We start from the raw sequence: 15,164 nt of genomic DNA, 5'->3' as shown, positions 1-15,164 counted from the left end.
GTTGCAACACTTGTGCCAGTATCCTTCACAAATGGTTGATCAGGGAAAGGAAAGGAATATCTTTTATTGTACCAATGACGTGGCGAGAGCCAACAGACCATACAAACAATTGTAATTTCTGCATGGTACTTCCAGTGAAAAAGGGCTTGTCAAAAAAGAGTCCTATAAATATCTAAACATTCCATTAGGTATGCGCCCAGTTCCACGTGGAGAATGTCTATCTGTTCCTGATGCACCAACTTCCATATTCTTCGAGTCAGATGAAGAAAGGGCTGAGGAGGAAGAAGAAAAGTATGACAGTGCTGGATTGCAGAGTGACCAAACTTTTGATGAAACACACTCCTCCAGATCACTTCTCATAACAACGGGAACTCCATGGCCTTAGCAAGAATCTATTACTACATGAGAATAGGGCAAAGCTGCTAGGCTCTCGTCTTCAACAGTGAAATCTTCTAATAGCTGATGTGAAGATTTCAAAATTTCATGACCGTCAGCAACAGTTCAGCAATTTCTTCATAATGGAAGGTGATTTATTGGCCTGCAACAATATTAATGGTCTGATGGAAGAACTTGATATTGAATACTAACCCAGTCACTGAAGGCTGTTCATAGATTCATGAAAATTTGCCTGAAAAGTCTTTTGTTGCATAATGGCAATAGCAAACCTTCAGTTCCTGTGGACTATGAGTCATATATGAAAAAAGCATATGAGAATATAAATCTTATGCTGTAATGCATAAACTATAGTGAACATCAATGGCAGCTCTGTGATGACTTAAAGGTTGTTGCTTTTGTAATGGGCTTTGAGAACGGATACACCAAAGTACTATTGCTTTCTGTGTGAATGGGACAGCTGTGCAAGAGGTTCGCACTGTATCAGGAGAGACTGGCCACCTTGTCAATCATTGAAACTTGGGATGAAAAATGTTCAACTTCCACCTCTCAATAAGCAAAGCAAATTTTTGCTTCCATCACTACACACAAAACTGGGGCTCATGAAAAAATTTGTAAATGCCTACCCCACTGAGCAACGCTACGATAAAAGTGGAAGTCTTCATTGGTCCTCAGATTTGAGAGCTTCTTAAAGAATTAATGGAAAACCTCATCAAATCTTACAAGAACATGGGATGTAACATGTCACGTTAAATCCACGTTTGAGACACATTTAGACGTTTTTCTAGCGAACTGTGGGTCAAGGGTTTCACCAAGATATTTCAACCATGGACACAACGGTAACAGGGCAAATGGAGCAAAACTGTACGTTATAATAAAATAATAAAATATTACATGTCGTGCATTTTTCAGCCTATAGCTAATAAGCATTTTTTAAGGTGATATTTGGATTCAGACATGAAAATACATAAGAATTAACTAATTTCATTTAAGAAGCACACAGCTTTTCAAAAGTTGACAACAGTTCGTGTGTGTATGTGTGTGTGTGTGTGTGTGTGTGTGTGTGTGTGTGTGTGTGTGTGTCTGTCTGTCTGTTTGTCTGTCTGTCTGTGTCTGTGTGTGTCTGTGTCTGTGTGTGTGTCTGTATGTCTGTGTGTAAGGCTTATCTCAAAATCTTGAACTTCAGAGAGGTGATTAAAAGCTTGGACAACATGGAAGAAATTATAGAGAACCAGTATGACTGGTGAGATGCAGTTCTCCAAAAGACATACCACCTCAGTGAAACGGTGTTCTTGTAAAGTTGTGTATGTATATCTATGTTTAACTGGGCCTTTCACCCAATTTCAATTCTCTTCAAGGCATCCACTACATTCATCAGCTCCCTAACATTAGTTCTTCCTTGATACCACTTTTGTTTCTATCCAGAATAAATCCACTATTTATCCACCCTTCATCCTTTAATATTGTTCTTTCCACCCACACTTTCATTCATCACTCCCACCCATCCCACTATGCCATCAAATTATCTCACCACCACCACCACTATACCTGTCACCCTCTTCTTTCTCTTCACCGCTCACTCCTCAGCCTACTCAACAGCATGTCATCTCTCTTGTCTTTTTTACTGTGCTATTTGTTTTTTCCTGTCGTTCTGTATTGTAAGATATCTCCTGCTCCCCACGCATTTCTACCAATCTTTTAACCACAATGTCCTTTCTTACACCTCGTAACCCCTATCTTTCACCATTTTCCTTCTCCACTCGTTCACCTCTCTCCTTTGTAACAACGAACTTGTTCTGCTCAAACCATTTTCGCTCATACTTTACCGCTTTCTACTCCTAAGTCTACATAAAATTGTCCTACCTCGGGATGCATAGTCTTTCAAGATGCATGATGAACTTTCTAGTTTTCCATCATACTAAAATGAAGACTACTACACTGGCCATAATAATACAAAAAAAAACAAAAAATAGAAGACTTCTTTAAATATATGGAGTATGGTTTCTGGAACTATCAATAAGAGATAATGTAGACAACTCTACTTATTGGAAAAATAGTAGATGGCTCTACCAGAATGAAGAGTAATAGTTTGGCCCTCCACTATATAAGATAGTAACCTGCTGTACCAATGTGAGAAAATATATAAAAATATTTATAAAAAGGATATACAGCATTCGTTTTATACAAATCCATTGATGAAATTTTCAACAAACCATTCATCACAATTCAGGCAAATAGAACAAAAGAAAAGTATTTAAAAATTTTAAAAGACTTACTCTATTCTTGTTGGTAAAACCATCTAAGGCAGATTTATTTAGGAACCTGCAAATTGAATAAATGAGAAAATTCCAGATTAATAAAGTGAATTTGTCATGATGAGTCTAGAATCTAATATTTCAGTATTTATCTTTTAATTGAGAATGGAGAATATAAGTGTTATGGAAGGATTCTGACCACCTCAAGTGACTAAAAGTGTACTGACACATTTCTTTAAAATCAACAACTGTCGAGTTGACAACAGCAATTGACTGTGACCAGTTGATAGAGGGTGTTTAGTCTCATTTAGCAGTAATAGTAGCGCGTCGCGTGAATACTTTCTTTTCCCCCAGCTTCGTAAAATTATTTACCCAACACCAGGATATAGAAGTGGCGACGAGATAGTCGAAGCTTGGGTTTAAATGTTTTGGTACGGAACCAAGGAAAAAAACGTTAACATAGAGGACTTATTGGCCTGCGTGGTGCAGTTGCACCAGTAACAGCAGCAACAACAACTGCAACAGCAATTACAACAGCAACAACAAAACCAACATTTACTGGAGTTAATATTGAAGCAGTCTGAAAATACTTCGCCAGAGAGTGTAACAAACTCCATTGGAGAGTTTAGTTATAATCCAGAAAAAGGAACTACCTTTTCTGTATATTTTTGAAGATACGAAGAAATCTACAAAGAAGAATGTAAAAGTTGGTCTGACGAGAAAAAAGTAAGACTACTTTAAGAAAGTTATTCACTGCTAAACACGAAAAATATATTCTGCCCAAGAAACCAAGTGAGATTTCTTTCGATGAAACACTTGTTTATCGAAAATTTTCCGTGAAAGAAGTTCCCGGTTCACTACTCGCTTGCAGTGTCTAAATTTGCTAAAAACAAAAAATAAATAAATGAAGACTTCATCACCTATGTTGGGGTTGTTAACAGAGATTATGAAAAATTTTTTTTAGGGGGAATCGCATGACCGTGACATGTAGAACACATTATCGAAAACGAAAATCGCCAAAATTAAAAAATAAAAAAGTTACAGCCATTTCCCTCAGTGTCTAATTCAAACTCCCAACCCACAACTAAGTCTTAAGTGCATATATATGTGGGCAACACACACACACACATACACACTAAATAAAAACATGTTAGTAAGTACAGAACTTCAGCATTATATATTAAGATGGGCAACACACACACACACACTAAATAAAAAAAAATTACAGGTATTTGTATGTATGTGTGTACTAATGTGTCTATATATGGTAGTAAGTAAATGCGTTTCAAGAAAGATATTAAAAAAATTCAGTTTGTAAGGAATAAATGTTTGACTGTCGATCGTATTTGGAAGAGAATGACAGATGTTTGTATGTATGAGTGTGTGAGTTCAAATTCCGCCGAAGTTGAGTTTGCCTTTCATCCTTTCGGGGTCTAAAAAATAAGTACCAGTTGAACACAGGGGTCAATATAATCGACTATTCTCCACCTGCCCGAAGCCGCCGTTGTGGGAAAAATTTTAAATAATAATAATAATAAATAAATAATAATAATAATAATAATGACCTCTGCCGATCAAACTCCCAACCCACAACGAAGTCTTAAGTGTATATATATATATGGGCAACACACACACTAAATAAAAAAGATGTTAGTAAGTAAAAGTGTTTTAAAAAAGATTGTTAAATTTTCAGATTAACACCCGTACGATTTTCACTACAGTGTTAGGGTTAGGGTTTGTTAGGGTTAGGTAGGTAATGATGCGGGTGTTAATCTCAAAATTTACGAAAAGATTTTCAAAAAAAAACTCAGTTTGTAGGGAATAAATGTTTGTTGATCGTATTTGAGAAAGATATCTCGCTGGTAAATGACGGTGTTAGAAGTGGAAAGTAAACTTATAATTCCCGCCAATTAGAATGAGGTCATTGGTAACCATAGGTACATATATATGTGTGTATTTACGTATGATTGGCAGTGTGTCTGTTTATTTGACTCTCACTCTCCTTCATTTCTTTGTCTTTTTTCTAGGATCGTTCATAAGAGAAAGTAGCAATTGAAACGACGTGTAAGAGGAATAGAAATAGTTAATTTTAGAGGGGCAAAGTAATTTTGTATGTACTTTTAGTATCTGTCATTACAGTATCGAAATGTGATTTGATAATACTGAAATAGTTTTCTTTTTCTCCTTCCTTTATTTTTGTATTTGTTGTTGGATTTTTCGTAAAGGCTCATAAGAGAAAGTAGGAGCTGAAAGGATTTGTATTAGAAAGAGGAAATTAGATTTTATTAGGGAGAAAATGTTTACTTGTGTAGTTTTAAGGATTTTATTCGCTATTAGGAATTTTTTAGAGTGAAAAAATGACTCAGTGACCTAACTTATTGTATTTAGAATATTAATTGCGATTTTTAATCGAAGAAATTTGGAATTGTGTAAATGTATGAATTTTAAACATACACACACACAGAGAAAATCTGCCTTTTATAGTATAGATATTAGGCGTAAGATATTAACGGTACATGGAGCAAACACAACGCTTGGAGAGATAACGTGGGGCACACAGTACACTGGAAAATCTTTTGGCATAATTTATTACTATTTACACATATTTAATTTCCTAATACGAGTTGCCAAGATAAACAGGGAACAGGAATATATAAGAATTCTCCTATTAGAAATTCTTCAGAAAAAGAAAGTAATACAAAATTTTATTTGGATGAATCTTTAATATACAATTAATGTGTGGATGTATGTGTGCAGATATTTTAATATAATAACAAGATGGTTATAGTATTTTTAATTTGTAATAACTTAAATTGATCTGAATTATCAAACACTAATTGTCTTATGGTTGCGAAATTTACTGAACTTAAGGTGCTGTAGTAAATGTTTGCCATATATTGTTTTTTAACCCTTTGTAGACGTTCATCCCTTCAGCATTGAATCTATTCCATCACTTTTATTTTATATAAATACCAGTAATATTGTTTGTTAGATACGGTTTAGTGAATATTTCACTGTTGCTGAAATTGTCCAAATACCTCAGGATAAAAATCGATATTTTAAGGATCAGATATCGATAGATGTAGGTGTTTAGTGCGTCTCTCAATGTTGAAGAAAAGTTATCTCGAAATGTCGGTCTACTTACATATCTAAAATATTTATCGATGTCGGAGACTGTTGAATTTGTGTTTCTGTTCTTTCAGGCTAGAGAATAGAGGAAAAACAATGTTAATTATTGAAAGAAACATTTGGGTTAGTATTTCTAGGTATTTGAAAAAAGGTTTTAAGTAAAATATATGTTTCAAGGAGGAGGTATATAAGTAACAGTAGTAAGCAAGAGACAAAGAATAACCACATCTAAAAGTCCAACTACACACAGATATAGACAGAAAAATCCATTTACAGAAAAAGATAAACAGTTTTATTTTCAATTTAGTTTTAGAGATTTCATCATGGTTAGCATCATTGATTTCAAATGAAGATCTGAAATCGTATTTACATCTATTTTATTTTTATGAGGTTCAGTATTTATGATATCAGTGCAGATCCTTTGATATCTCATTAATTTAGATATAATAAAATAAAATCTTTAAGAAAATAAAATCATCAGATGTAATAAGAAACACAGTTTATATAGTATACATGAATTATAAAGTTCACATCCTGAAATCATCAAAAGACTCCCAAAAGCCTAAAATTCACGGAAGGAAAACAGTAAAGACATTAAATAGTTTTATAAGTTGTAGGAAGTTTTTTAAAATTATGATGAACATATAAATATCATATAATACAAGTTTATCTTAGCTATACATTTTCGCAATTGAAAAACGAACATATATTTATACAATATTTTACATTGAATTTGTATAACTTTTGCAAGGATTGTGCAGTCTAAACAGAAACTAACTTCTTATCTTTCTCAAGTCACCCATGATTGTAGGGGTCTTGCACAAATACTATTCACTTATGAACTTAACTCTAACGCTTCCTTGCTACACTAGGGCATTAGTTTTAGTGACATAAACATCTATATTCTCAGATCATCATAGGCATCAACAATGCAAACATGACTGGAGTACAGCATACAAATATATATATATATATATATATATATATATATATATATATATATATATATGTATGTATGTATGTATGTATGTATGTATGTATTATTATTATTATTATTATTATTATCCTCATCATCATCATTATTATTATTATTATTATTATTATTATTATTATTATTATTATTATTATTATTATTATTATTATTATTTCTTACGAAATATATAGAAGTGCTTAAGTAAGTATTCAGGTCGAACCAAAGGCAAAAGATAGGAATTTTAAAATATCTCAAATTCGGCAATCAACCTTTTTTTTACAAAGGTAAACAGTTATAAATTCGATTTAAAATGTATATATATATTTACACACACACACACACACACACACACACACACACACACACACACACACACACACACACACACACACACACACACACACACACATATATATATATAGGGAGAGAGAGAGAGACTTTGCTGCATGCATACAAGCCTTAAGCATAGCACTCGTGAAAACTCACCTCAGCCCTGATGTAGAGAATGCAGAAGTACACGTGCCAAAATATACCACACTGCGAACAGACAGAAGGGAAAGGAACCATGGTAGAGTTGCTGTATACATGCGCGATGACCTCACACTCCAGATCTTACTGTCATATTCAAATTCAACATGTGACACACTAATTGTATACATAAGACAACACAATATAGTCATATGCAATATATAGTGCCCACCGGATGCTCCAAACCACATAGGCAAGTTTGAAAATTTACTCAGAAGAATTAAAGAAATCCTCATGAAACTGGAACACCACCTGAGCGTATTTCTTATGGGTGATTTCAACTCCCCCTACGTCAAATGGTCCGAAGGCCTCATGGTCTCAGGAATGACTCATTGCAAACAAGCACAGGTGAAGTTCCTGCTCAACCTCAACTTGCTCCTATTCATGGAGCAAGTTGTACCCAGACCAACAAGGGCGAATAACATTTTAGATCTCTACTTCATGAACAATATGGACATTTTTCATGATGTGGAAGTGACGCCGACATTAGTCTCGGATCACAATATAATAGAGCTGTTTTTGTTTGGGCCGATAGTAGCCAGAGACACACACCCTAAAGGAAGCACCCGAAATCTTTCCAATCTGAACTTCCACAAAGGAAACTGGAAATCGATCCAAAAAGAGACCCTCACACAAGACTCCACACCAGACATTGGCATGAAGCTAGAATATTTCATGTCTGTTATGCAGACATCCCAAAAGTAGCGAAAGTTCCCGCCCAGATTAAACAGTGATGGAGATTGAAAAAAGCCTGCAAGAATCCTATGTGAGGGAAAGAGCAGACAAAGAAGCCTGGGTTATAAAAACCATTACGTCAAACCCAAAGGCCTTAGTACGCTGCAAGATAGGACCCCTCTTCGAACAGGATGGCTCCCTGACAGATAATGACTTGCTGAGTGACACCCAGCATGAATTTTGACCAAGTAGGAGCTGCCTGACCCAGCTCTTACAACATTATGACTATGTGTTGAGGCAGTTACTCAAGAACTCAAATGTGGACGTAGTATACTTTGATAAAGTGGATCATGGTATGATATGCCACAAACTGCGTGATCTCAGCATAGCTGGAAATTTTGGAGAGTGGTTACATGACTTTCTGAAAGATAGAAGTCAGGCAGTAGTGGCCAATGTAGCCAACACAATGAAAACACATACAGTGAGCGGTGTTTCACAGGGCACTGTCTTGGGACCGATGCTTTCCACAGTGGCACTCTCAGATATGCCCTTGACTGCCCGGATAGCCACCCTTGCTAGCTACGCAGACGATACGAAAGTTTCGCAGAAAATACAGAACCCCAGCGAAGTTGCACATCTGCTGCAAGTGTTGGACTCAATTTACAGATGGGCTGAGGTTAATAATATGCAGTTTAATGTTCAAAAACTGAACATGAAACTTACAGGGTACACTGGTCCACAAGGAATTACAATCCCAGAAGCTAAATCAGTGAGGGACCTGGGTATCGATATGAATGATGATACCTCTTTCCAAGTGCACATTACCAGGATGGCGACAAAGTGCAGACGATTGGCTGAATGGATCCTAAGAACATTCAGAACTAGAGATAACGAAACCATAAGGGTCCTCTGGAGGACATTCGTCCACAACCGCCTGGATTACTGCTCCCAGCTATGGTCACTCAACAGTGCTAAATTAACAGCGGACCTTGAAGCAATCCAGCGAAACTTCACAAAGAAGATGGACTCTTTGCAACAGATCAGCTATTGGGAAATGCTAAGACTCGACTCCCTGAAGCGAAGGCGGGAGAGGTTTGAAGTAATATATGTCTGGAAGATCCTGAAAAGAATTGTGCCAAATTTTGGCATTGAAATCTAACCAATGCCAGAACGGGTTGACACTGCATAGTGGCAAAGATCCCTGCAATGCCATTGTGCTTCCGGAGAAATTACTGCAACAGCCTGGGTTTCAGGGGCTTATAGTTTTTAATATTCTCCCAAAGAACCTGAGGAACCTACACAAAGTAGATATAGGCGTTTTTAAATCAAGGCTGAATCTCTTCCTGTCGAGAGTCCCAGAGGAACCTACCTCACGTCAAGTGAGGGTAGCTACATCAAACTCCATTCTTCACCAAGTGCCACCTATTAGAGGAGGCTCTCAGTAATAAAAGGGTAGCAAAAGGGCGGTGCCCCAGCATGGCTACAGCTCTGAGCTAAATCTACAAAAAAATGTTATATATATATATATATATATATATATATATATATATATATATATATATATATATATATATCAACGCACAAAATATATACGAATACTTTTTAAAATATTAATATAAATATACATAAACTAAAATTGTCAGAATGAAATTTTCTAGTGAAGATACATTTCCTGATGAAGGGGGCATTATCCGCATGGATTCTAAAATTTATCTTAATTTTTCTCCCGGGACATGAACTCTGGAAACGGCCGTAGAAAGTAAATTTCTTCTGATTATATTATATAGTATTTATACATTTGAAAAGAAAAAATTCTTTAACACTCTTAATGTCTCTTAATTTTAGTATAGAAAAATATTTTTACCAGCTCTCTTTTCCTCACATTTTTCTATACACATCATACGTATATTCTATTTACATGTGTTTTATGTATATTTATATATATTTATATTTTTTTTAAAATATTCATATATATTTTATATGTCGATATGTATTAATATATATATATATTTATATATATATATATAAAAAAATACAAAATGGGACAAGAACGCAAAATATCCAGAGTTAGCTCATACAAGAAGGGGACAACAAAACATCCAGATGGACGCTACAACTTATATATATCTCTCTCTCTATATATATATCTATCTATCTGTCTCTCTCTCTCTCTCTATCTCTCTCAATATATATATATATATATATATATATATATATATATATATTTGAAAAGATAATTACACTTATCAACTCACAAATAAACTAAAACACAGACCAAACTTCAACAAGAGACAATGGAACGACCTTAACGAACTAAAAGAAGATAAAACAATAACAATTAAAGAGGCAGATAAAGGTAACGCAGTAGTCCTAATGAACACGAGGGACTATAAAAACCCAGTACTATCTTTATTAGATGATGAAAGGCCCCACACTATAACCAACATAAAATAATGAATAACCTCAGGACATTAATTAACTCATACCGGGATGAACTCACAGACAAGGAGAACGACTACATTACAAATTTCAAGAGTAAATCAAGTTTATTCTACGGCATCCCCAAAATCCACAAAAGCAGAATAATAAGCGATGCATGCAAAGGAGCTATAGACATAATTATCAAGGTCCCCGCACCTGATGACCTGAAACTAAGACCAATAATAGCAGGTCCAGCATGTGAAACCCACCGCCTCAGCAGCTTCTTGGACACTCTACTGAAACCCTTCCTGAAACACATCAAGAGCTTTATAAGAGATGACCTGGACATGCTAAACCACCTCCCAAAAACGGTCAATGAAAAAACACTACTAGTATCCTTCGACGTAGTCAACCTATCTTCAAACATCCCCCACACTTTAGGAATAGAAGCCATCACTTTCTGGTTAGACAATTACACATATGAACTCTCCTCTCGCATTAAAAAAGAACTTATAATAGAAGGACTTAGATTTATCCTAAAAAATAATTATTTTATATTTAACAATGAATACTTCCGACAAAAATCGGGAACTGCAATGGGAACACGGACTGCGCCTACTATTGCGAACCTGGTAATGGGCTATCTCGAGATTAAACTATACCAGAGAACACTCGAGAAATATGGAAGCTCCTTTTCTACATACATACAAAACAGCTGAAAAAGATATCTCGACGACTGTTTCATCCTCTGGAATGAAAGTATAGAAAAGTTCAACGAATTCCAAACACTTCTAAATGGTATAAACGAAAACTTCCAATTTACGATGGAATACAACAATCAGCAACTACCGTTTTTAGATATCCTCATAAAGAAAGTCGGAAACAAGATAGAGACAGACATCTATTATAAACCCACTGACTCGAAACAGTACCTACCATTTGATTCTTGCCACCCGAGACACACCAGGACTAATATCCCATTTTGTTTAGCCAAAAGAATATGCACTATAGTATCAGATGCAGACACCCGTTATACACAACTCCAGGAATTGAAATCCACACTCATAAATAGAAACTATCCACAGCCTTTAATCGAAAATACGATCCAAAGAGTACTTAAATTAAATACACAAGAATTTAGACAACCAAGACCCAAGGAGGAAGAAAAATTAAAAACCCTGCCTTACATCTCCACATACAACCCACACGACAATGAGGCCTTCAACAACATACTCCACAGCACAGCTCTACTCAAGAAAGACGCTAAAATGAACCAAATCCTCAAAACACATACAATAATCAAAAGTAAGAGGCAACCAAAATCAATGAGAAAGATTATAACCCAGGCCAAATTACACTCAACAATAACCACTAAACCTACAGTAAAAAAAATGCGGGAGACCCAACTGTGGGATTTATGTCAACGTAATAGAAAGATCGGAACAACGATTAGAACAAGACCATAATTTCACAATAAAAACTAATTTTACATGTGCATCGGAGAACTTGATCTACCTAATTACATGCTCTGGATGCAAACGGCAATATATTGGACACACTAACACCAGCCTTCGTCAGAGGATGGCGGTACACAAATCCCAAATTAGGATCCCAGAAAACAGGAAAATATCTCTCAGCCAGCACATCGACGAATGTGCTTACAACAAATTTCCCAAATTCACGTTTCCACTATACAAATTCAAAGACAATGCTAGCCAAAATGAACGCATTAGCAAGGAAATATTTTTATAAGAAAATACCGACCAAGTCTAAATTCTCTAAACTAGCAACAGTGAAACTTTCATATATATTTTAATATATTTATACGTAGATTTGCAAGTTATTCATAAGAAATAAACAAAGGTGATCGAAGTACCCGATTTCTATTAAAACCATAGGGGGAACAAGTTTACCACAACGACTCCCATTACTACTACTACTACTACTACTACTACTACTACTACTACTATTCTTATTATCATTACTGCTACTAGTTATTCGACAGCTACAACCACTCCTAGAATTCTAGACCACTATTTAATTTACAAAAACAGATAGTAGTAATCTACTAGCACAACAAGTTGGAATTACCATGTTTTCAGAACTGAACGAAATGACCACGGGCGCATACAAGAAATAACAGTAAACTATGAATGTCATTCTTAATGTTAATTTCAATTTTATTGTATTAATAGCCTTTTTCTCTTCTCACATATTTTATATTCATTTTTGATTAGGTTTTTTCAGAAAAACCGAAACATGTAATTTAATTAAAACACCCCAAAAATGTTTTAAACAGTAGCATTTTCATTTTTATTCATCTTCAATATATATATATATATATATATATATATATATACACACACACACACACACACACACACACACACACACACACACACACACACACACATATATATATATATATATATATATATATATATATATGCATTTTAAATTGAATTTATAATTGTGTATGCATATGAAAAAAAGTTAGTTGCCTAATTTGAGATTTTATTTTAACTCTTATACATGTATATATATATATATATATATATATATATATATATATATATATATATATATATATATATATATATAATTTAGATTCAAGGTAAATATGGTACTTAAGTTTAGGCACCAGAATTAAATATGGTATTATCCATACAATCCAAAATAAGCTGATTAAAATCAAAATAAGCAACAAGGATATCCAACGTTAATACAGTACGATCGTTTCATGCGACGCCATTTATTTAAGCAATGTGAACATTGAATCAAATGTTCACACTGCTTAAATAAATGGAGTCGCATGAAACGATTATACTGCATTGACGTTGGATATACTTGTTGCTTATTTTGATTATATATATATATATATATATATATATATATATATATATATATAAGCAATGTTAATTCTCTAAATGAAGTATTAACAGTAACTGCACGATAAAGTGTAGTATATTGCCACTTAAGTGTGGCTGACCCCTAGGGGTGGATGTTACTGTTGCTTTTAGCCCCAGGAGGACATCTCCTCCAGCTGGCTTATCGACACACGACTGTGTCCTGTTTGCCAAGGGAGTTATCCCTCTCACCACGGCCAAGCCAGCTGGAGGAGATGTCCTCCTGGGGCTAAAAGCAACAGTAACATCCACCCCTAGGGGTCAGCCACACTTAAGTGGCAATATACTACACTTTATCGTGCAGTTACTGTTAATACTTCATTTAGAGAATTAACATTGCTTGTTTTCACCTTTTCAATATCAGTGAAGAATGCCACTGGAAAAGAAGATATAAGATTTGCCAGGTTTTTCTCTCTCACCAAGGTCATCAGCTGTCGAACGCCGACGAAGGGAAATAACCCTGAAATCCGGATACGTTCGTGCTGCTGGCCGTGGTGAGAGGGATAACTCCCTTGGCAAACAGGACACAGTCGTGTGTCGATAAGCCAGCTGGAGGAGATGTCCTCCTGGGGCTAAAAGCAACAGTAACATCCACCCCTAGGGGTCAGCCACACTTAAGTGGCAATATACTACACTATATATATATATATATATATATATATAGGCTAAATGAAGACGGAAGAAGTAAGATACGAGAATTTTTATAAATCACTACAATTGTTCCGATCCGACACATCTAGAATTGATCCCTCACGGTTGGGATGCTTAACAGTTGTGTATGTACGTACGTACGTATGTATGTATGTATGTATGTATGTATGTATGTATGTATGTATGTATGTCATTGTTCAGTTTTATTTCAAGATTTCTTGCCAATAGAGAAAGCTGATTTCTAACCTAGATCCAAGGCATCTTCATTGAAATGCATGCATGTGGGAATGTGTGTGAGCATTCGTGTGCGTGCGCATTTTTGAGTGTGTGTGTGTATATGTGTGTGAATGTGTGTGTCTACGAGTGCGCTGAAAATTCAACAGGTTTGACATGAGTAAATTTATATTAAAAATAAAATGAGAAAATAGCTTGAGAAATTTATCAAGAGAAAATATAAAATTATTTACGTTTCTATTTACAAACACTGGAAAATACATTAACAAGTTCCAAACTATGCAATAGCAACAGAACCATCCGTTAAAATATGTGGAATACCCAACTGTGGTCTATGTTTTGTTTTATGTCTGAAAGATCAGATAAGCATTTTAAACAGAAGCAAGTCTTCAACATTAAGAAAGAAACTTTATCTCTGCATCTGAAAGGCAATTGTATTCAATAATACCAGGAAAATGTGGAGAAAGCTACATCTTGAAGACAATTCATGACTCAGCATAGATCACAAATTAGAATACTGTAGTCCAAGCAAATAGGATTCAGTGGACATATAGATACATGTGCCAGTAAGCATCAACCTAATTTTATAATCTTCCATTTTTATCAATTTAATGAAGGTATATTACAACAGCAATACATGAACAAATAAACATTCGTAACTAAATATTGACTATTTCTAAACGATTGTAGTAAAATCTCGATCAATGTAGTTAGTTCAATGCAAGTAAAGATTATGTGCGAGAAGCTGATAGGTGAGTGGAGTGCGAATGCCTCACAAAATCTCTCAGGCATTTCCAACTGTTTGAAGGCTTTGCCTCAATTTCCTAAATACACCAATGTGAACTTGGTCAAATCGCTGTGAATCATCCAAGTCATTATTAGATACTACTTTATTAGGATTGCAGATAGATATAAATTGTTCAGATATTCAGATCATTGATTTCATAGACCAAAATTCGGGATCTTTACAGTCAGCCTAGAAAAAGCCAATTGACATGG

General features: G+C 35.0%; 1 protein-coding gene across 8 annotated transcripts in view; it reads right to left on the bottom strand.

The window, feature by feature from the left end:
• Positions 1–15,164, bottom strand: part of LOC106871768 (uncharacterized) — a 1,221,261-nt gene that overhangs the window by 1,001,277 nt on the left and 204,820 nt on the right. For all 8 annotated transcript variants that reach the window (XR_016244689.1, XR_016244690.1, XM_089364843.1 and 5 more), the window contains exons 10-11: positions 5,794–5,852; positions 2,670–2,715 (exon numbers count right to left, since the gene is read on the bottom strand). Coding sequence is in view for 6 of the 8 variants with exons in the window: in XM_089364843.1 (XP_089220969.1) it covers positions 2,670–2,715; positions 5,794–5,852 (105 nt within the window). In the remaining 2 variants the exon portion in view is untranslated. The remainder of the gene's footprint in view (positions 1–2,669; positions 2,716–5,793; positions 5,853–15,164) is intronic.

Source organism: Octopus bimaculoides, chromosome 16 (assembly GCF_046866305.1).
Source record: "Octopus bimaculoides isolate indiv1 chromosome 16, ASM4686630v1, whole genome shotgun sequence".
In the NCBI taxonomy this organism is placed as follows: domain Eukaryota; kingdom Metazoa; phylum Mollusca; class Cephalopoda; order Octopoda; family Octopodidae; genus Octopus; species Octopus bimaculoides.
This window is presented reverse-complemented; position numbering and strand designations above follow the sequence as displayed.